Genomic DNA, 24,375 nt, shown 5'->3' with positions numbered 1-24,375 from the left:
TTCTTTTTCTCTCTCTTCTCTACACTTTGTCTAATAATAGTGAGTGTGTATATCCTAAGATGAAAGCACCTATGGTATCAAAATAAATGCCTTATCAGTTATTTAGTCCTTTGCCCTTTGTACCATGTTGTACAAATGGCATTATATTGATGCAAATACAGCAGCCTTTTGAAAGATGCCCCAAAAGCATCCCCTATCATAGTCATCTCAAGATAACTACAATGGTTGTGGTTCATGTGGCTCTCTTGCTCAAGACCTCAAACCACTTCAAATGATATGGAAAAAATCACTTCATCCATCACTTAAGTGTAGCGTATATCCTTGATATTCTTGTGGGCACAATGAACATAGTGTGTATAAAGCCTCCTGCACACTCTGTATGATGATCACAGTGGCACACTTTTGTGCTCTTGTCCCAAACTCTGTGTCGTTTTAATAGTTAACATCAAGTGCGTCTTTTTGAGTCACTCTTAATCGCTCTCTCTGTCTCTCCTCAGGACCCCTGAGCAGTGTCCCAGTGTGGTGTCTCTCTTGTCAGAGAGCTACAACCCTCATGTGCGTTGTGGGGCTGCCATGGCCCTGGGCATCTGTTGTGCTGGGACAGGCAACAAGGTGAGTGCTTCCCCCCTTATTTTTCTTTTCCTCCCATGGTGTTGGGCTGCTGTTATTGGAAGTGGACACAGTGCTTCAGCCCATGCTACTGGGTAGCATGAACTGACTGTGTGCTTTTTATGTGAAACATGCAAAGATGTTTGACATAGCACTGACAAGTGACATCTTGTGAGATATCAGAACCAAACTTCAGCTTAAGGAGACAATAATAAACAGACTGGATCAAGTGAAAGGTAAAGAGATACAATCTGAGTCTGTCTGTGTCAAAAATAACCATTTTTAATAGAGATACAGTGACGGTCTTCACTTTCCCCATATGCTGCCAACAGCCCCCTCATTACATTCTGGACCAATTTAAAAAATTGTTGTTCACATCAGTCTCTTTGACAAATCTAGGTGGAAAATTAGGGTAGTTATCCTTTAAATCAAATCACCACATTAATAGGCTTAGACCATTTTTTGCTAGTCATTCCAGAACCATGATGTAAATAATGACTCCCTATTTAATGAGATTTCTGCAAAAGAGCACAGGTTATGCTATGTTTGAATCAGTTCTTATAACTGGAATTAATATTCCTTGTAAGGCTGCGTACACGAAAAGCTTAGACAGCATTTTTCTTTCCACCACAGAGGCAGCATTGCCCCTGCTGTCCTCATTTATCCTATGTGCTTTCTTTGTGCCTTGGCGTAATATGTGCGTCACTAATGTAAAGACCATCTATGCTGCACAAAGGGTGCTCCTTAAAGCTGCCAATTGATGGCTCCTTTGTGAGGCTTATCTAGATGAGCAAGTGCAGACTCATTTTCTGTAGCCACTGCAGAAGTTGCTGAGAAAAGGTCACTTTTCTCTTGTCAGATGTAATGATGCCACCAGAACAAATGTTGCGTTTTCTAAAATGAATTGTAACGAATATAATGCTGTTGCTCAAAATATATGCTGTTAGGTGTGTGCAGATCAAGTGTTCCTGCCCCTAACTGGAGTCTTTAATATTTAGTATCTGCCAATACCTAGTCCCGATCCATTACTTCTATTTTCTTAGATAATACAGCTGCACAGTGCACACTTCAAGTACATAAACGTTATTAAAATCAATCCAATGTATATGCTTGACAAGTGAAATTCACTGCAATGCATTGAGGAAAAAAATCCCTGCATCCTTGCAGCCTTGCCTCAGTTACCTGAATGAACTGTATTCGGCTGAGTGTTTAATGTTGTTGTCTGTACATTTTTTGCTCGGATTACATTTATAAATTGCTCTTAAAGGCTTTTTGGATGTGGCGCTTTAGTTGCACAGTGCCGTGCAGTGTGTGGTTATTGTCTGCTTTAGACCCAACTTTCTCTCCTCCAAGCAGAGTGGTGGAACACCATCACCGTAGATGACAGCAATACACAAGAGACTCTCACACTGAGCTGAAATTAACAAATGCTCTTATGTTAGGTAAATAACATAAACAGTCCCATAATGCTGTCTTTTTGGTGTGTGGTGTTACACTGCAGGCGGGGCTCAGCCCCTGCTCTTACACACACGGAGTAAAGACAGCTGAGAGTTGGAGAGTTGACGACAGTTGATCTCTGCTTTGCTTCGCATGAAAGCTTTGCGAGTACCTGTATGACAGCTGATGTAAACAAAGGATCAGATTGGACTCTATAAAGCTCAATATAGCCATCCCAATCAGTAAAAATTGCCTTGATCAGCCACGAAACCAATCTTTGATGTAGGACTGGGACATCCCTACAAGCTCTTATTAGTCTAAGATAATTTAAAAAGGACTGTCATCTTTTTTTAAATCTCACCTGCTTCAAAACAGTTTTATAAAGTTTGATCAAAGGCCTCTCAGTGCTTCAACTATTATCCTAATTACTGTATGAGCCATTAAAATATAAAGTAAGCAGCTGTTTCACATCTTATCTTTTGACATTTGCTTTAATTTTAATGGAGGGTCAGCACCGGGGAGCTCAGAAATAGTGGAAAGTTCTTGGTAGATTTTCTGATAAAGTGGTCCAAATTGGCTCACAGTCACCAGGCTGTACCCTGTCATCGCGTTTGGGTTCATTGAAGTCCGGAAAGCAGAGTGAAGAAGACAGAAGTCGGGGGTGCTGCCAGTTCCTGAGTTGTCTTAGTATGTGGGCTGATCAGTCTCAGGTGGCAGGGCCGAGGCAGAGTTATGGCTCATTGCATCCTGAGCCTTGAAGCACCAAAGTGAATGTTTTGGACCAAATCAGGACGAGGCCTGTTACAGAGCTGATCAGCTCCAAAGCTCCACTGCTTGGTTTTTTCCTGAGTAAGACCTCGAGCACATTAGGTCCTTAGTGAGAGTAATGATGTTGTGGCAAGAGAAGTGGGTCACCTATTTAGAGGACACACATTCTTACCATCTTTTATACACCTTGGGCTTTGGATATTTGTACTTTTTACATAAAAGAAAAAACTGCACAGGAAAGCTGTTTTGACCTTTTTCAGTTTGTTTATACTGATTTTGTGCCATAATGAAAATCTTAAATACTGTTCAGCTTATTTAGTGAATTGGATGGAAGCATTGTTCCCCAAGAACCATTTCAGTGTTTCAGAGTACTGTCATATGATACACTTTTATAAATATGTATGAAAATGGAAATTATGTTCTCTACTGTTCCATTTATTTACACAAGCTTCTAGCCAGTTTTAAGCTGCACTGAATTGAATCTTATTTAATGTTCAACTCACGCTGAGGCACAAGCCTGAAGAAAACAGTCCACCACTGTACACGGATTAAGAGGAGCAACCACATTATGTGTCGTCCTGCTCCACTGATTGGGCCTGACAGTAAATACCCTCAATTAAACCCCTCGACAACCTATCAGGAACAGGATGTGGTCGACTGGTGTTGGCTTTACACTCTGACTTATCATCCCGGTACACGGCTGTCTCGGCCAGCTGAGCCGAGAGCACTGATGAAACATGGTTTATTTTACCTCCACTGTCATCATCCTAGTTTGTTTCTCTTTCCTCGGCGGAGCTGACGCCTCCCTCTGAGTCTGGTGGTGTGGGTTACAGCCATTACTGCTCAGCTGAGAACAGAGGAGCGTGCAGAAATAAAAAGAGAAAAGAGGTGGTCCTTTCTTAATTTTTTACAATTACAGTGATCATGGGAGAAATCTGAAGAAGGCGGGGCCTGTCATAACTGTAACTCGGCTTTCCTGGGAATCCAGATATGGATGACACTAATCTCATTAATGTGTGTGGTCTGGTTGCCTCTGTTGATAATACCTTTTCCTGTTATCAACCAAAGTGTCCCTGTTGCACTGATTTGTTTTGTTGGGAGCAGCAAAATATAAAATGTGTTTGGAGTGAAAAAAACCAAGGGTCAGTTTCATATCCACTTCAGCAGAATTTAAAGAGGTCATTATTCCAAATTTTGTAAAGTTATACTAAGCAAGTAACTTCTCATATACATGCAAAAAATTGTGTAAGTCAGTCTGTCATTGTTACTTTTTTAACATTCTTAGCGTAGCTGCTGGCTTCATAGCAAAGTCCGTACGTCCTCCCTTATGTGTCTCTGAGAGGTGTAAACAAATATTCCTGAAATCACTTTTCCACTTTTGGAAAATGGAGACCACAAAAGACATCTAATGATCGTTATTTCAAATTTTTGTAACCATTCTGCCAACTTAAGCGACCAAATGATAGTTTTCAGCCTGGCATACTGTTTGGCTGTGGAGGCCCTCAGAGACTCTAGGCTACAGACTAAGACAGATACGGTACACTTTATTGTTCCTGAAGAGAAATTTTGCCCAAGCAGTACTGCCACACCTAGCTGCAATCAACTTAAGACAATACATAGGCAACATGACAACACAGTGGTACACCACAGACATAATATCTAGGCATTGTAGAAATTAAAGGGAATCATGAAAACTATAAAACCATAATACATAACCTGTGACACAAAGTGCAGCAGCAGCGCTAGAGCCTAGATCACCAGCTGAGAAGCACCACCAGAAGTTCTGTGAATTAACTAGAGAAGACAGCTATAGGTGGCACTTCCTACACTGTCTTATTCAGTAGTCAGAAGAGGATCATTTTTCTCTCAATTCTTTTACAAACATTTTTCCCAACTGATGTCCCCCAGATGAAACATGCTTATGTTTTATATTTGGCTAGTCTGTGTCTGTTTGCCCTTAAGTCTTTTTTATTTTATTTTTAGACAGCATGGTTTCTATTGCAGCATCTTGAACCATGTTTTTGTTCCTAATTTTCATCAAAGATGGGAGAGGGAGCAGTCCCGAAAGATCAATTTCTTTATCCACTTGACCTCCAAGGAGCTGGTCCTTGAGCTCGGCATTGCCAGACCAATTAACAAATGCCAACGCAAAAAAAAACATGAGCTCACAGATTCGTCTGGTTCCCAGGCTACTGGTCCATATCTTCTCATAGATGCATACATGGGAGAATAATTTGATTAAATTGTTCTCTTTTTTTATATATATCACAGAGCAACTTTTTCCTCTCCAAATAATTTTGATATGATCAGCTATTCACTGCTACCCAGTTTGGCAGTAATATGGTAGGAGATGATTATTTACAAGCCCCTTAAGGCTTGTTCAGCTTGTAATAACAGTTGACTGGAGTTTCACTTAATTTTAGGCAACATTACCAACTTTTCTTTCATGCTTTTATACCCACAGGAGGCCATCAATCTGCTTGAGCCCATGACCAATGACCCAGTAAATTATGTGAGACAGGGTGCCCTCATTGCCTCTGCCCTCATCATGATCCAGCAGACTGAAGTCACCTGTCCCAAGGTAAGATCCACATGTTTGCGATTTGTTTATTTTGTCATGACTTGTTTGAACGCTTCTCAATAATCATTAATGAAATGGATTTATAGCCAGCAGTCATAACAACCTGGATCACAGTTTGGCCGCGAGACTTCTTCCATAGGTCTAGCAGACTTTAAAATAGCAAAGGCATTTTCCAGACCACGGTGAGGACAGAGAAAAGGCAAAGACTTGACTAAAAGTAGAAAGCATCAGAACCGTTAAGACAAAGAAATCTGTGTCGTGGAAGACTGCAGAGTGACTAGTCCAGGCATAACTGCACGTACTCACCCTTGGAGCACCTCATACTTTGTCATAGACAGTTAAGATTTACCAGACACATTTTCAAAGACTCCTCATCTGCACAGCAACGGTCCTTAAAGCTCAAGGCGGTATGCAGGATTGTGCAAGACGCCGTTTTTTCAAACAGTGGAATGTCAGGAGGTATTAAGTCCATGACTGTTTGTTTCAAACAATCCCACTCTTTTTAATTTCCCGCTCAACTTCACAGGTATAGACAGCCAAGTTGTAGGCCTCTAGTTTGAGGGTGGTAAACTGGTTCAAATTGGCTGCTAATTGCCCAGGAAAGTATTTACCTAAAGTTTCACTGTGGTAGTGCCAGAACTCATCGTGGGCGTGGCAATGCTGATGTGGCTTTGTTAAGAATATTGTGTTGACAGTTTGAATGTGGTAGTTAAAGGCTGTAATACAGTTTTTGAATGTATACCTTCCCCTTAATTTGGAGAGCCTCTAACAAGGAGTCACAAACTTAGCAAAAAAAACAAAAAAAAGTACCATACACCCTCTTTGCAGTATTAGAAAGCATAAGGCTCATTTATTGCATTAAAGTGTAAAGTTATAGTATAGCTGTATTTGTACAATTTGTTTGTGCACTGTTAATATAAACGATCAAGATTTAACCTCCACTTTGGGTAAGATTTAAATGTTACTTATTCGCGGCCATTTTTATGTATTTCTCCATAACGTGCTTTCCTTAACAAGGACTTGACTCCAGATTTGGTTTAAAATTGAGACAATTTTATTTCACATATTATTTCACATATTGTCAAGAAAAATAATACCAGTCATGTATAATTTACAATAATTATCAAATTTAAAGATATACTATGCAGAATTTTCCCCAAAAAATTAAGACTTATACAAAAGTAATCCATCTTAATCATCACTAATGACCTATTAGAAGTGTGTGCAGTTTATTTATCTTGCAGAGAAGATGCCATCTGCCTGTATTGTCTTATTTTTCTTGTTGTTTTCTGTGTTTGGGATGTTTATGGCGATGTACCCCCACAGAGCTCAGGTGATGTAAAGGCTTTATAAGAAGGTTGTGACCAGGTGCAGCAGCCAACCAAGAAGCACAGCACTAGAAAAAAAAGCAATGCTAATACAAGGGGGTGATACGCCAAATGATAGTGAATCAGGGATTGGATTTTACTTGCACTTTTGCTGGGGACTGGAACAAACAGCAACAATCCTGCATAGTTTACCCTTAAAGAATGGTATCTGTTGTTGATCCAAAGTTTCACAATACAAATTAAATTTTTGGTTGGCCATTGGTGTCATGCAATTAATAATGTGGTGTACATTAACATATTTTCCTCCCCTCCTTATTTTAGGTGAACCAGTTCAGGCAGCTTTATGCAAAGGTGATCAACGACAAGCATGATGATGTCATGGCTAAATTCGGAGCCATCCTTGCCCAGGGAATCCTCGATGCAGGTTAGTCCCCTAACAGATGTGCACAGAACAAGTTAACCTGTTTCTGCAGGCTTGTAGTTGGAAATGTAGTCTGGTAAATGGAAAGACACCAGCTTGATCTAGTCAGTAGGCAATTGGTTTATCCATGTCTGTCACTGAGCAAGAAATCAAACCAGTATGTGGTCCCACCTGCCTCTCTGCCTTCAACCCCTCAGGGGGAAACGACCCACATTCTTAATCACACTGTAAAACAAGTGAGCTGCTCTAACTGTAATGTGGGTTTGTGGTTTTGACTGTGTGTGATGTAATTTGAGTTCTTTTTACGCTCGAGCAAACAAAGTAACCCTCTTCGGTTGACCACCCGTGCACTGTGTCTCTGGAACAGATCATGCTAAGGTGCATTAACGCCGCTCTGCTCTCAGCCACATGGCCTGTTGGTCTCCCGCTGGTGATTACTGATTGTCTGATGGTCTCTGTGTTTGTGTGTCTGTGCCGGTGTTTGTGGACACAAGCATGCAGCATGTGTTTGTGTGTGTGAGGTCCTAGAGAGCTGCACATCATCACATGGAGAGTAACACACTCAGAACACACCCATATTCACATGTATACACAAACCCTCGATGCAGGCAGGAGCAGAAATCCATTTTCTAGCACTAACATAAAACCCTGTGTGCAAAGCCAGAAAGAAACCAGCTCTGTTTACACACCGCTGTCTAAATACACTATCAGGTGTTGCAACTTACACAAAGTCAAGCCTATCTCAAGTATTTGCACCATTTCTTGAAAGGATAAGTGCAGTGTATGTGTTTTTGAGATGTTGTGACATTTTCATCAGTCATGAAATTGCCTCTTGATTAACTCCGCCCCTCCTGCAGCACAATTATTTTTGTTTTGAGCAGATTAGCCATCTTGATGACAGTCAGGACCTCAATCAAATCAGGCACATTAACCGTAATAAACTCAGCTAACATGCTGAGATGACCCTGCGTGAGACCATCCAGACAAAACCCTGACCACCGATTTCATTTTTCATCCAGCAGACACTCTCCCCGCTCTCTCTCCTGCTCTTCACGCCAAACACCAGCTCTCAGTGCTTAACCCATGTTTTCAGTACAGTTCAGTGTGTAGCACACAGTTTAAACACACCGCTCCTGTTTGAATGTCAGACATGCTCAAGCTCATGCAGTGTGAATGTTCTAGTATTCTGGTTCCTCTAGGGGGGTAGGTATTTTGGAGGTGCACGGGTAATTGTATTTAATTTGACTGGCGGAAGCGATTAGAGCTCGGTTTCATGATCACTGGTGCTCATTACCCAAGAGATGTTGGTCTTTTTTGCTTGCTCTCTCACACTCCTACCACTGCATACTCAGCACCCATTTATAGACTTTCCCTCTCTAATTGATACAGTCCATTAAATCGTTTCATCTTTTCAAAGTGACACAGAAAGCAGGTTTATTGTTGATATTGTCACATAACACCTTTGAGGAATCACTTCTATCCCTGTACCTCCCTCACCAACTCCCTGGAATGAAAATTGGCCCACCAAACTAAGAGTTGGCAAAAACAGCGGGTGGGGTGGGGGGGGGGACCCGCCAGTCAAGTGCTCTCAACCTCTTCTCAAGTTTTTAAGAGACTCTTAAGCACCAAGTTGTGGTGCAGCGAGCAGACCTCGTGACTCATTTTTGGCTAACGTTCAATCTGTGGGACTGGAATGGTTTTAGCACTGTCAAGATAAGGCCCCGTGTTTTTTTTAAAATCATCTGAGTAGACTCAGAAAAGAGTGGGCGCAAAGCAAAACAGCAGATGATTTGACTGGTATTGTCTGGGCAGATCAGCTTCTTTACTGGAAGGGCTACTCCCTGGTAACTGACCCTTTTTAAAGGAAGGTTTTTCTTTTCATCCTTATAGAAATGACAGGTTCATCCTGGTTGCCTCCTACCTTCTCTTCCTCCACCTCCCTCTGTCTTCCTTTCTGTTGTCCCTCCCTACTGTTTGTTCCAGAAAGGCCAAGGGAGGTCTGTTACTCTTTGGTACTGCTCCAAGGGCACCCTTGACCCCTGTTCATCACCGTCTTTTTGGTCAGACAAAAAGAAAATTGACCTAAGTATCTGTTTGAACACACACTCTCACAAATGAGTGACCACAGTGAGGATAAAAACCTTAAACCCTGTGATGCAAACCCTGAAAATAAGCTCTGTTATCTATAACTACTTCAACACAGCTGGAAAAGGCATCTGTTATTTTTGGGACAGCTGACACACCTCTTGTGATGTAAATCAATTATTAATCTTCTGTGTAGCTCATGTCTAATGATAATGACTGACCTTTATTTTTTGAGCTATTAAATGCAGGATACTGGAGACAATGCACGTGTGGGTTCAATTGGCTCACCAGTCTGTCCTTGTAACATAAATCTTTGCTGTAGGATCAAACATCAGACAGATCAAAGCCAAAAGGCGACTTTTTCAGGGTGGTGACCATTCTGGTCCATACCCTTATTAACCTCGCACTCCTGTATCTTACAATTTTTGTGCCAAGTTGACAAAAAGTTTGTTTCACAATCAGTGATTAGTATGATGAAACTCACCCTCCCAAAAGTTGTTTTAACAATTACATTCCTTTTTTATTGTTCAGAGAGTAGTTTGCCTCCACATTTATTTGGTTTTAACTACAAGGTTTACTGTATACATCGACTTAATCGGCCTAATCATGGACTCTCATTTCATTCACAGCTCTTAGGTGACTTTCTACCTGTCATGAAACTGTCCTCTACCAAGCAGCATGCATTTTTGACCCACTATGTATCAGGGGATTGCTTCAGGTTTTCTTAGCATGCATGCTCCTTTTCAGCACTCTGCTGTTTTGCTGAGCAAATGTGCTCTTTTTCAACTCTGTCCTGAATCTGTTTAACATTAACACAGCATTGCAAAATCCGCTATTTAAAATCAAGATTCTGTCACCAGCGTGTTTATGCAGAAAAAAGAAAAATGTCTGGAAGAACATTTGTGTAAAAACAAAATAAACTGTAGCTGTGAATAAAATAATAGTTTTATCTATGATGACATTTAATATTTTCCAATTTTGTTGTAGTATGGAAATATTATATATAATTTTCATATCAGAATTATTTTGCGTAACAGTTGTTTTTAAACAAGCCATCTGGTGACCAGTTACATGTAGGCTTGTACCATATGACTGAAACCCCCTCTACCTCCTCTGCCCTCTGTTGTCCAGGTGGACGTAACGTGACCATCTCTCTGCAGTCCAGGACGGGTCACACTCACATGCCATCATTGGTCGGCCTGCTGGTCTTCACCCAGTTCTGGTTCTGGTTCCCCCTCTCCCACTTCCTCTCACTGGCCTTCACACCTACCGCTATAATTGGCCTCAACAAGGACCTCAAGGTACTGACGTGACTACGAAGAGAGTGTGTGTGTTCGTGTGTATGCATATGCCGTGACCTCTTTTTCCAACCCTGCTGTAAAACAATTGATTTTAAAAAATGATTCCTCTCAGATTTTCTTAACATGAAGCTCATATTAGTGGAAATTAAGGGACAAACACTCAAGGCAAACCTCTACCTCATGCATTATTTTGTCCTGACACTACAGTGGATTGTCCTGCATATACCCATCCCATATAACAATGTTTAAATATAACATATTTGGTCGGTTTGAAAGTATTTCTTGCCTTAGTAACAACTGTCACCAGCAGTCCATCCGTAACAAGGTCGTCCTGATTGTTGGCCTGCACTTGCACATTGATGCCAGGGATCACTGTGACATACTGGGGTCTTAAACAGACATTAGCTGGGCATTATCTCTTCATTGCTACCGTAATTGACAGCACCTGACACCAGGGACACTTTCACACTTTTGTGTAATGTGCATCCCTAGCTTTACAAGACACTACGGAGTATACTTGGTGTAAATCCTCAAATATTGCACAAGGGATAGAGAGCAGAGGGGAGGTGGGGACAACAGGGTTTAACAGACACTGTGCTGCGCCCTGCCAAGGCTCGTCAACACCTGTTTAACAATGCAACAGAAGTCTTTACAGACTTTGCCTCCCTCTCACTATTGGACGAAGAACATCTGCGTCATTTACCAGTCGTTCTTTTTTAGCAACAAACCTGTAGGTTACCTTCAAAGAGATCACAACACAAGTCACTTCACTGCCTCACTGCTTCTCTATCTGCCTCCAATCTGCCATGAAACAGCTAAATTATGAGGTGATAACAAAAAAGAAGTACCCCCCGGTCACATCTCCATGCTTCCCTGTTGGACCATAGGGATTGTTTAGTCATTTGGTTTCAGAATGCTGTTATAATTTGAAGGCTCACACTAAACAGAAGGCACCTGGTGCTGCTCTGGCTGGAGATCTTCTTTTTTGTTTGTCTAGGTAAAGTTGACAGAGCACTTTCTCATTTTTACACAAGGTTAAGCCTGCAGCTAATATGTGAAGAAGGGTGTTGAAGCAAATGCTTCTTCTTTTGTCTAACCAGATAAATGTAAATGTAACTTTGAAAGCTAACTAAGCCAAGCTGTTTCCAGGGATGGCACTTCCTGTAACCTCCGTAAAAGCACTGACATGTCATCTGCAGTAAAAGAATATTAAAGGACAGTAATTACTGGCTCAGAAAACTGAATGAAAATGAAAGGAGAGTAAAACTGTTTCATTGGTAAATACTTTTTCATATTTAACCAAAATTACACTGGGCATCCAGTAGGGTCCAAAATTATGATGATGTGAACAGAACAGACATCTATCAGTGTTTACCCTGTGCTCATCTTCAGGACACATAAGTTCACTCTTCACTTTGAATCCATCTTTCTGTAAAGCTTCTATCCCACTGCACAAAATACCTACTAACACTAACCAACATCTGGCTTTTGTCCTGAGAGGGAAAGGTTACAATTGGTTTTTCATTTCAGGAGTAAATGATTCTGCAGTAGTCATGGGTATTTATCAGATTTTGCTCCACAGTGATGGATATATGACACCCAAGTGGACCCTCTAATTTTCAACCCTTTTCTGGCGCTATGCAGTTGACACACCGCCAAATATTTTGTCCGTCTCCATCTGAGCAGTGCTTGAGCAGCGTACCAAATTATATGGCACCGAGTTTGAAAGAGAGACTGAATAAATAACAGATACCAGATATAAAAAAGAAGTAACTGCTATATCATCTTCACTGGCCGTCATGCTGCTTCCCACTGTCCACTAACCCTGTTTTTCAGCACACTTGTGACATTGAATGTGACAGTCTGCGTCTAGCGCAGAGTCACGCACATGGCTCTGGTCGACTGGCAATGGGAACGGAATCCATCATCTGTTTTTAGCAGGTTTTCCCAGGCTTAAAAAAAAAATAATTTGGCATAGAAAAAGGGTGTAATGGAGAGCTGAAGTCATCATCCCAGTCTCGTCATCAATACTTCTATAAAACAAGATCCCAGATTTTTCTGTGCTTAGCCTTAGATAAATGGGTGTTAACAACTTTACTGTTTTGAACACCTCAACTTTTTAACCAAGAACACTCAACCAGTTAAAAATGTCAGTGAAACAAATGTGAGCTAGGAGAGGAGGCATTTCTTCAGCTCTCTGCTGAGTTCAGCGTTTAATTAAGTTGTTTTTAGGTTCAACAAACACGTCCCTCTGGCCACCTTTCAGGGTTCATTCTTGACTTGGCAGTTGACAAAACAGTCCCACCTAAGCTCCATTTAGCCGCTGCTAAATGGAGCCTGAGGTTTACTCACATTATGGTCTCTTAACAGAACCGAACGTCAGGTCCATCACAGTGAACGCTATCACCTCAAATATTACGTCAGTAAGAAAATCTTAAATGCGTGAATAAAAGGTGATTTGTTTTCAGAAAGCTATCTGATTGATATAAATTTATAGTTTACAGCCATACTAGCGGCTTTATGTGGCTGTACTTAGGTACAGTGGTGCTGTGAGCTAAATGCCAACGTTAGCCTAGCACTATGCACACAATGACAATGTTCACATTAAAGCTGAAAAATATTGTCAATTAATTGATCGAGTCTATAGATAGAAGAACAATCTTGAAATATCTTCATAGTTAATTTTTGGTTTTATTTCATTTTTTATTTTTGTCAGTTGTGAGGATTTGTTGCCATTCTTTCTCATGTTATAATCTCAACGTCTTGGAGTTTTGGGTTATTGTTCACACAAGTCAATTCGAAGACATCATCTCAGGCTTAAGGGAATTGTGATGAGCAGTTTTCACTATTTTTGAAAAATTAATTGGCTAAAAGATTATCAAGGATGTTATATCACGCTGTTTGTATGGATAAAAATCACCAGACAACAGGGTGATATGAGTTGATTTTGTTTGACTTGACTTTCTGAAAGAATGTTAGAGGTCTGTTCCCTTGAAAGTGGATCCAATGGATAGATCATGGCGAGGTTATGTAAGGTCACTAAGCGTCTTCTCTTTTTCTGTCCTCCTGTTCAGATGCCCAAGGTGCAGTATCGCTCCAACTGTAAGCCCTCCACCTTTGCCTACCCACCCGCTCTGGAGGTTCCCAAGGAGAAAGAAAAGGAGAAGGTGAGAACTTAGGCGCCACGACAGATCCGCTTGTTTTGCTTTCCGTTTTCTGAAATTATTAGTTGAGGAAAGCCGACCTCGCTTCATATTGATTTGTGAATAATTCTGAACCCTCCCCATCAGACTCATCATTTTCTTGCCCGTTGTATTTATTATTTCAGCATCTCTGGCCTATTTTTCTCAGTTGCTTCATTTCAGAATCCTAGATACTCTTGGAGAATGTAATGAAAGACCAAGCCGCGTTTATTTTGTGGTTGACTAGTTTTGTACATTTAAAGCCATGTTTGTAGAAGGTCTGAGTGTCTATGGTATTGTCTTACACTGTGGAAACGTCTCTGCTCTCTCTCTCTCTCTGTATGGCAGGTATCCACCGCCGTTCTCTCCATCACAGCCAAAGCCAAGAAGAAGGAGAAGGAAAAGAAAGAGAAGGAGGAGGAGAAGATGGAAGTGGTGCGTGGAAATGCTTGAAAACCCTCTCCTCCCACATTGCTAATAATCTTATTTTATTTTATTGTTTGTTTTCACTCCTTTCATTTAAAGCTCCAGTGTGTAGTATAAAGGGGGCGTCTGTTGACATAAGTGGTATATAATATTCACAACTGTTACTTTTCATGAGTTAATTATCACCTGAAAAAAGAACTATGTATCCATAACCTTAGAATGAGCCATTAATATCTAAATACGGAGCGGGTCCTCTTCCCCAGAGCCTGCCATATTGTTCAACAGTAGATCAGAAGGGACAAATCCAACACTCGCTCTAGACAGGGATCACTCACGTTTTTGCGTCAGCCACCGTAGTTCTCCTACATGCTAGGAACAAGTGAGAAGTTTTAATTCTACAACCTTGCTGCTAGATGCCACTTTATCCTGCACAATCCCAGGAACATATCTACACTGCAAAGTTTCAATTTAATTCTGTTTATTTACTAAGAATTAAAAATTTAGAGCAGTGGTTCCCAACTGGTGGGTCTCAGTCCAAAAGTGGGTCCCGGGTCTGTTCTGAATGGGCCGCAAGTGACTTGCAAACGTGTCACATTGAAAACAACACTTAATATTTTTTAATACAGTGAATTTCCTGTACAGAGCTTTTATTTTGAAGTGCCATTTCCTGCTGTGGACTGAGTGACTAATGTTTTTGGGCACAAATAAAACAATTTGCGCAAGTAAATTGCACGTAAAGTCAGTGTAAAGATACAATTAGACACAACTTCTTGCTGTGCAGCACGATAGACGTAAATGATGCAAAATATGCAAATTAAGTGGCGCAAATTAAGCGAGTTGCGCGCTTTCGTGTCATATGCTTATTTGCAACTCGAAAAATCTGAACTTCAGCAACCAATTGACCCCACAATAGCCAATCAATGTTGAGATGTACCGGGGATGTATGACGCAGAGGATGTACCAACGTAAGTTCATTAATCGATTCAGCGATTTCACATGCTTATGAAGCGAGTCAACACAAAATATTCTAGCGTTCAAACTCGCACTAGTAACACAACGTGTGAACACAACGTAACAGACAGCTACTTGACAGAGACGGCAAACAAACTTGACGACATGGCCAAACACAAGTTTGATGCTGAATATATTAAACTGTGTGGACCATGAACGGATGACGAAGGAGAAATCTGGGACTCGCGGCTGGACCAGTTGGGAACCACTGGTCTAGAGTGGGGAGTTGTATCTACTATAACAAAAAGATCTACTCTAAATTAACCCATTAACACTTACCCTCCATTTTGTTTGTGGTCTGCCTAAATGAAACCAAATGGAGTATTTTTGATCCTTAGATTCTTGCAATGTATCTGAAGTTAAGGTGGACTTTCAGACTGCTTTGAAGGTTGAGAAATGCCATTTTGTATTCAGGTGTATACCATGCGGTGCATTATACCAGGATTATTTTTACAACAGCACATTCTTTCAAGTAGACCATATGGAAATGCGGCCACAGCTTGCATCCTGGTAGTGGTGTTTCCAGTTGAAGCATTACATACCACATATCTTTTCCTGCAAGAAATTAAAGCACACACTTGACTGAATACCTCCTGGTATGCAGATAAAATCACATATATCCGGATACTTACTGAGGTATCTGCGGCAGATCCACGCACTCAGATATGCAGTCTCTTCTGGTCTTTGACACGACACACGCACACCTACCTTTACTTCTTTTCACAGAGTTGGTCTTAATCTTTACACTCATCCAAACCCAGTGTTCACAGACAGGCCCTGTCAGTCTGGAGCCAGTATAACTTTCATTTGGATTTTCTCTGGGCGTTAGCAGCACGTTTGATCCGCTCTGCCACGCTACATCTCAGCTGTGGTGCTGAGAGACGAGCTTGGAAATGGCCGGCCTGCTCACATCTCGGTTTTTTGATTTTATTTGGCTAAACTTTTTGAGAAGGCAGTGGAAGAGAAGGTATCCTCTCATGCTGGGTTCAGGCAGTTCACTGGATGTCATTTTCTGGACAGTTTTATAGAGCTGACTTTGGTTTTGACCATTTTGTTAATGTTTAGCTCATCTATTTTCCTGTGGTATCTTTTTATATGTATACTAAATTTTTCAACACTTAAATGTGTTAAGTAAACGATTGAAATGGAAATGGAAATGGTAGGGTAGCGTTTTTTTGAATTGCGTAGACCAAATTTAGCATGTACATAATAATATTTAATGGTTACAAGGCTGAGGATAAGAATGCCCAAATAAAATCAGAGAAACAGATGCTTGGTGATGATAATAAAAAGCTAAACAGGCCCCTAAATTGCAGATTTCATCAGTTAAGTATTTGTGATTGTTTCTACAGTTCACACCTACAGCCTCCCATTACAAACTTGAGTCAGAGGAGAAAAGATGGTCTCATTGTTTCAGAACATCTGCAGGAGATGATGCAGTTTGGTCTTGAAATACAAAACTTGTTTTTTTTATTGCCAGCTCCCTTGGCACCTTCTGTCCTTCAGTGTGTTGTTTATGGGTCTCCAGTGTCTCCCAGATAGCCTAACAAATCACAGGCCGCCAAAGCACGAAAGGACTGAATCACAACAGAAAGGAGGAAAACCAGAATTTATTACTCATAACTCCTCCATACTGTCAAGTAATGTCAGATGTATACTAGAAATGTAGATTCTGGTTGTGCTGTGATTATGTAGGCTTTAAACTTATAACTGTGGATGATAAGCAATTTTTACCAAACAAATGCCTGGATTGCAATAATGTAGTTTTCTTTATACATACAAGACAAACTATAAAATGCCTACAAAGATAGATGTTAAAATAAACTGTTTAACCCCAGAAACAAAAGAAGACACAACAGTGTTTCCAAGTTGTATTATTGTTGGCGTCGCTGTCATAAAGATGACCGGATCGCTTTCAGTTTTCATCAAAGCCTAGCAACGGGGCTCTTTTCTTTTGCTGGGCACAGTTTCCACGGTTACTTTGGTTGCTCCACTGTCTGCCATTTCCATTACTGAGTATAGTAACTGCAAAGAACCTACATTCATACCTTTGGTAACTGGATATAGCTGCTGATAACTACCGGCTCTTTTTCCTGTTTTGGTTGCACAATGGTTGATGCACTTTCCGTGTGCCTTAAATCAAGCCTTCATTTTCCACAGAGATCGTACCTGGTGGCGGACAGAATTGCATAGAGAAAGTGAAGCTTATATGGATCTAATCTAAACTTTATCGTTATTCTATAGCCATTACATTGTGCAATCAACACCTCAAAGTAATCAAAGCAAAAAATTTGTCTATGTAAGAAAATGAATCACAGAAGATGCTTCTTCTCTGTCACAGGAGGTCCAGGAGGGTGAGAAGGAGAAGAAGGATGAAGAGAAGGAGAAAGAGAAGAAGAAAGAGGCAGAGCCAAACTTCCAGCTCCTGGAGAACCCGGCCAGAGTGATGCCGGCTCAGCTCAAAGTCCTCAACATGCCCGAGACCTGCCGCTACCAGCCCTTCAAACCGGTAACGACACACCTCTGTCTGTCTGAATGTGTGTGTGTGTGCCTCCAGTTAAAATTATTCTAGATGTTACAGCCAAAAGTCCTACCAACAGATAAACAGAGGAGAAATTAAGAACAACAAACCCCACCAGTTTACCTTGAAGCAGACCAAAAACCACCTTTTCAGTTGGTCTCAGTTCAGTTCATTTCACAGCTGTGATACCAGTCTAAATTAAACAAACCAAATGGACAGATACTTAAAAGTTGGTTCAAACTGCACCACACAGGTTGGGCGTGAAAGTACTCTGTTTATTACCTTAAATAATATATGGCTCCTTTTTTGGTATATAATGTCAAGTGCTTTAGAATATCTACCGTGATAAAGACACAAGTCCCAAATAAGGTGTTAAATGTACTTATTTTTATTATTTGTAGCTCCAATACATCTGAGAGTTCTTAAAATACTGGGCATATATTTGATGATATTTAACTCTGTGAAAGTATCTCAGGAGTTTTTCCTTTTTAAAATAAATCGTTAGAATCAGGATCCAGCCCTTTGGTTGATTTTGGCCTCAGCCAAACATCTCCAAGTCCAGAAACTTCCCCCTCTTCAGGCCTATAAACCAGACGACTGCAGCCCTGCTGTAAATGTTGACAGTTTTCCGTAGTAAATGGCAGGACGACGTGCGGTCACCCAATGAGCACTCACCCCAGTCCTGTAAAGAGGAAGTACTGTTTGATTTTGTGTCCATGAAGCTGAGTTGCGAGTATTACATTGTACTGTATCTTGTGTCAAGTGCCAGAATGGTGTCTTTGCTTGTCTCAAGTTTTGTAATGCTGCTTTCCTTTTAAGGGTTTGTTTTCACATTCAAAGACAGTTTAGGAAGTGAAGAGGTTCTACAGACTTATCTCGAAATCTGGTTAGTGTCAGGAGGTTTATTAAAAGGCTATTAGGTGGATCAACCTGCATTAATATTAAGTTTCCTGTCTTTGATTTTTTTTCTTGGGGCTGAATGAGTCCACAAATAGATCATTTAATCTTAGATCTTTTTTCAATAAATTAACCCTCCAAAATAATTAAATAATTAAAATACTTTAATAATACCATAATTGTATTCTTTAATTATGGTTGTACTGTTATATCAAGCTGAAATATTGTGAATGTGCATCATGACATTTCTTGTAACTGTAGTTCAGCTTTATGTATTTTGTATCTTTGGCAGAATGAGTGCATGCACCACTAAAAGCACAGCAAAACTAAAATGTTAGTTATTTGTTGTTTTGTAATTGCACTCTATATTGTACCTTGTACCAAATCTAGCGTTTTAATGAAATTTAATGGAAGATTTCTGGTACAGGACATAAATCCTCTCCACCAGACTCCACGCACAAAACAAAATCATACAATACAGTACCAAAATACACTTAGTTAAATCACATTAGTTCATAATCACAAATCAGCTCTATAATCATACAGAACAGCCTTTGTTGACCAGAATCTATTTGTTTACTTGTTGTTGTTTTTAAACATTAAACATGAACGGCAACATTTCAACAAAAAAAATAAGTGTAATATCCCCAACCTTGGCAAGAAGAAAATACTTAAATGAATGAATTAATAAAATAAAATAAAATAAAATAAAATAAAATAAAATAAAATAAAATGAATAAATAAGCAATTTAAATAATTAAAATAATAATAATAAAAGTACATAAATAAATAAAATAAAAACAATAATAATCACGGCAGTGCATAATTTGCAAAAAGCTTCAAATTATTCAAAATCATGAGTTTCCAAGAAGTCCATATAAGGGCTCCACAAACAAGCAAAGTTCTTCCTTCTTTTTGTTTTATTAACTTGTGCTCACATGGTTCATCATCATAGATAAATTCGTGCTTAATCAAGAGACCACCAAATAATTACAAACTAAACCTCACACAATGCACAGAAAGTGGGAGAAATGGCAGGGTTAATGAGTGGGATCCCCACAGGTTGCTTTAACCCCTGGGCCACATGGTGGGTTTATCTGGCCCTGGGAATTAAACAGTGTATGTTGGCTCCAGCAGGATCAGTACAGAAGCCGAGAACAGCCTTGCTTGTAATCGTCTTTTTAATCCCATTATCTTGACATCATAAGTCATCACTGTTATTGTTTTCTTGTAGTACAGGTACATTCATGTGGACTCTCAGAAAAACAAAAGGACAGTGTCTTGAATAACGATATATTTTATCAGGAGTTTTCTCCAAATTACAGGCTAATTGGCAAACGGCAGCTCAGCCGACCACAGTATAATCCTGTGATCTGAAGACAACTCAAGAAAAATTGTTTTCTCATGATTGATTCTCTCATTATGTCTTTGACCTTTTTGTTTTCTTGAGAATCCCACATCCAACTGTCTCAGATGCAGGTGCGTTGGCCAAAAGCACTTGAGTCTTTGAACAGAAAATCCTGTACACTGCTCCTGCTCAGCTTCACCATTTATTAATAACACAAACGTTTCGGTACTCCAGGTTGAACACTGTTGACGAAGGTTCAGGAGGACCGAAGCATTAGTGTTATTAATAAATGAAGTTGATCGAGAGCAGTGTGCGGGATTGTCTCAACATAACAAAGTATGTTAATTAACTTGTGATCTCGAGATAATGGCGTGGGGAAAAAAATTGCAAGCGCAGCTGTTTTCAGCTGTTGTAGATTGGAGTACATAAAGAAGAAATTCTTATAGTTATAAAAAGTTCCTTCTCTTAACCTCTTTAGTGTGCTGCATTGCCTGCTTTCTGCTTCATCACTGTAGTTTAGCCTGACTGTAGCACTCTGTAAATGCTGGGTTCAGTTAATTTCCTGAGATGTAAACAAATACAGTGCACTTTGAGCGGCGGTGCTTTGAACACAAAGATCTAAATCGGTCAGTGATAGCACTCAGCCTATTGACTAAATACTAATGCTACATTTTCCTGTCTGTCACCAGCTCCATACAGGCGGGATCATCATCATGAAAGACACCAGCGAGGAGGAGGAGGAGCTGGTGGAGCCAGTCTCAGCTCACGGCCCCAAAATCGAGGAGGAAGAGCAGGAACCAGAGCCGCCCGAGCCCTTCGAGTACATTGACGAGTAGAGATGCTCTCACAGCAAAGGTATGCATTCCTGCGCCTTGTTATTCATTCATAACTGAAGCGAACCTCAAGTGTCTGCTGATATTCAACACACTGCTCATGTTTCCACGTCTACTGTTGAACTCTCTGCCCCACCGTGTGTCTGCAGTGTCTTTAAAAGTCCCCGAATGTTTGAACTTGAAGTATTAGATCACTTAATCGTGGCTGCTGACAGTGTGAAAGTACAGCTAAGGATACATACAACACTGTGTCGCTGACACCTCTCTGGGTTTAACACACTCCCACGTCGCTGTCAGGCTGTTTTTCATAGGAAGTAACATTATGTGATAACACACAATGCAGGTCTGTGCTGTTGTTTCCAAGCCTAACCCAGTTTCACCCGTCACTGACGGAGGAATGTAAACAGCGCTGCCATCTCCAAACACCAGCGCAGAGGGCAAACCTTCTCACTGTACTCACAAATGAAGCTGGATGCTTAATGATCCCTGGCTGCTTGTTGTGTTTGTGTTGGATTGGCCGCAGCCTGCCTCCCATGTAGGAGCCCGCTGTTGCGTGTGATGAGACCGATGAGGTGTCAATGACCAAATTAGGGCCTCTGTGCACACACTATGTCATCTTTTAATGAGGTTCAAGTGCTGTGTGACAGAGTAAACACCGCAGAGATCACTGTCGGGCTGACTTCACCGCCGAGGTTTGTTTGCCAGAGACGACTCAGTGGCCAAGCAGTTAAAGTGACCGAGTTGTTATAGAAGTCACAAGTTTAATGCCCAGAAAAGAAATGTGTCAGTGTCACAGTGCATTTAATGTGTTTTACTGACTGTATGGTTTATGGTCCTTTTGCCCCTGCGTAGTCATGCTCCACCCACACAGGTGTTCTCACTGAATCTACCTGGTAGGAGCTCCTGTCAGGAAATGCAGAGTGTGTTTTTATAGCAGGCATCTCAACACCAGGAAAAGTACAGGTGTAATGATAACATTAATAATGGATAACAATATTTAGATGCCATTTTAGGGTGCTCTCAGACCTAGAGATGTCTTGCTTTGGTCTGAATCAGGCGCTAATTTTATTACAAAGTTGCATAATTGCCTAGAGTTGGTTCGTGTTCTCACGGCAGCATTTACAAGCGGACCAGATCAAATGCCTTGCGCGAGGAAGCTGCTCTTGATTGGTCAGAATTTCCATGCGGGAAAAATCCAGGAGGAAGCTGCTCTTGATTGGTCAGAATTTCCATGCGGGAAAAATCCAGGAAGTAAACAAAACATTGATGAAGAGTACTCTTGCAAGATAATGCAACACTTTCTAATGTCACAATGGAGGGACAACTACGCAGGTTAATTTAAGCGCTGGTCATCGTGGACTATATTGCTGTCATTGTTCACTTTAGTCAAACCATACAGTTTGAAAACGAGGCGCGGCTCCAACTAGAAAACAATGTTTTGATGCATTGGATGTGCTGAATGTGCATATTAAGGCAGTACAGGAGGAGGCGCACATTAATGATCCTCCAGGACTGTAACATGCTCATGTTTAACCCAAACAATGTGTCATGTGACTGCAGTTGGTTCGGATCGAGGTCATAACATGTTTTTACCACAAATTAATCACACCAGAGTTCGTTTGGAGTATTAAAATGAAGTAAATCTTATCTAACCACTGTGTTTTTCTCTCCTCAGGCATCAGAAGAAGTGAGATCTCAGCATGTTGGTCCAGCGTCTCCCCCCCACCCCCCATCTATACATCCACCTCCCTGCTTCACTTCCTCTTTTACACGTTTCTTTCCTGCTCTGGCTCCTCATTCGTCAGACAGGGAATGTTTTACATCCTCAAATTGTATAATTTTCTGTCCGTACAATAAAAAATGATATATATTGGAGGCTGGAGAGTGTGTGTTTATTTGAGTGGATATTTCACCAGGCATGCATTGAGGGAATTCCTCTAATCCCATACATTTAGACTGGTTTACATTTTCAGCACTCAGCAGCAGCTGCTTCAGTCTGCCCTGCCGTCTGTTTCCGTACAGTAAGCCCAGTCTACTGTATACATACTAAACAACTCTGGGTGGCAGCGGGGAAGGAGTGAATAACTTTCTGGGTGTGTTCAAGGTCAAAAATCCGGAAAATTATAAGTGATACTGAACAATGCATTTGAGCAGGACTCTTTCTGTTCGCAGGAACACTTTAACTTAGATTACAATCTAGTGTGTTTCCTGGCCTCTTTATAATATTCCTCTGCTACATGCTCTTTAGTATTTGTTTTGGATGCAATCTAGGAATATAGTTTTAATCACATTTTTACACATGTACACAGATGTACATATGTGAAGCAGCAGGATAACTCAGTGGCCACTATTCACCTACCCCTGACCCTTCTTGCTTTGCTCATACTGCTTGCTACATCTCAATAGCTAGGTTACAGGAGGAATACCCAGAACCGATGTTTTTATTTATCCTTTAGTGTGTGTATACTACTATTGTTTACTAGGTTACCATCACACTGTAGATTGTTACAGTTTACTGTTAAGTGTTGCAGAACAATCTAGTGTTCTGAAATGATATACTATACGATGACATTTTTTATGACATACTGTGACATTTTTTCTGTAATTATGACAAACCATACTTTGACATTTTTTATGAAATTATGAGATACTATACTATTACATTTTTTATGAAATGACGACATACTATACTATGACATTTTTTATGAAAATATGACATACCCTACTATGACAATTTTTATTAAATTATGACATACTATACTGACGTTTTTGTGAAATTATGACATACTATACTATAACATTTTTTCTAAAATTATGTCATACTATATTATGACATTTTTTATGAAATTATGACATACTATACTATAACATTTTTTCTAAAATTATGTCATACTATACCATGACATTTTTATGAAATTATGACATAATATACTATGACATTTTTTTATGACATACTATACCATGACATTTTTATGAAATTATGGCATACTATACTATGACGTTTTTGTGAAATTATGACATACTGTACTATGACATTTTTATGAAATGATGACATACTATACTATGACATTTTTTATGAAATTTTGATGACATACTATACTGACATTTTTATGAAATTATGACATACTATACTATTACGTTTTTATGAAATTATGCCTACTATACTGTGACTTTTTTTATGAAGTTATGACATACTATAATATAACATTTTTTTATGAAATTATGGCATAATATACTATGACGTTTTTGTGAAATTATGACATACTGTACTATGGCATTTTTATAAAATAATGACATACTATGACATTTTTATGAAATTTTGACGACATGCTTTACTATGACATTTTTATGAAATTATGGCATACTATACTATGACGTTTTTGTGAAATTATGACATACTGTACTATGACATTTTTTATGAAATTTTGATGATACTATACTGACATTTTTATGAAATTTTGACGACATGCTTTACTGACATTTTTTATGAAATTTAGACGACATACTATAGTATGACATTTTTTATGAAATTTTGACGACATACTATACTATGACATTTTTTATGAAATTTTGACGACATACTATACTATGACATTTTTATGAAATTTTGACAACATGCTTTACTAT

At 39.9% G+C, this 24,375-nt stretch overlaps 1 protein-coding gene across 1 annotated transcript in view; it reads left to right on the top strand.

The window, feature by feature from the left end:
* Positions 1-22,623, top strand: part of psmd1 (proteasome 26S subunit, non-ATPase 1) — a 45,540-nt gene extending 22,917 nt beyond the window's left edge. Inside the window, exons 17-25 of the mRNA XM_050054756.1 lie at positions 498-612; positions 5,279-5,395; positions 7,045-7,147; positions 10,361-10,530; positions 13,605-13,697; positions 14,061-14,147; positions 17,491-17,658; positions 20,605-20,770; positions 22,424-22,623. Of these exons, the coding sequence (XP_049910713.1) occupies positions 498-612; positions 5,279-5,395; positions 7,045-7,147; positions 10,361-10,530; positions 13,605-13,697; positions 14,061-14,147; positions 17,491-17,658; positions 20,605-20,751 (1,000 nt within the window). The 3' untranslated portion in view covers positions 20,752-20,770; positions 22,424-22,623. The remainder of the gene's footprint in view (positions 1-497; positions 613-5,278; positions 5,396-7,044; positions 7,148-10,360; positions 10,531-13,604; positions 13,698-14,060; positions 14,148-17,490; positions 17,659-20,604; positions 20,771-22,423) is intronic.
* Positions 22,624-24,375: the final 1,752 nt, after the last annotated feature.

The sequence above is a fragment of the Epinephelus moara genome, chromosome 10 (assembly GCF_006386435.1).
Source record: "Epinephelus moara isolate mb chromosome 10, YSFRI_EMoa_1.0, whole genome shotgun sequence".
Taxonomy (NCBI): domain Eukaryota; kingdom Metazoa; phylum Chordata; class Actinopteri; order Perciformes; family Serranidae; genus Epinephelus; species Epinephelus moara.
The sequence above is the reverse complement of the archived record's forward strand: the minus strand, read 5'-3'. Positions and strand labels throughout refer to the sequence as shown.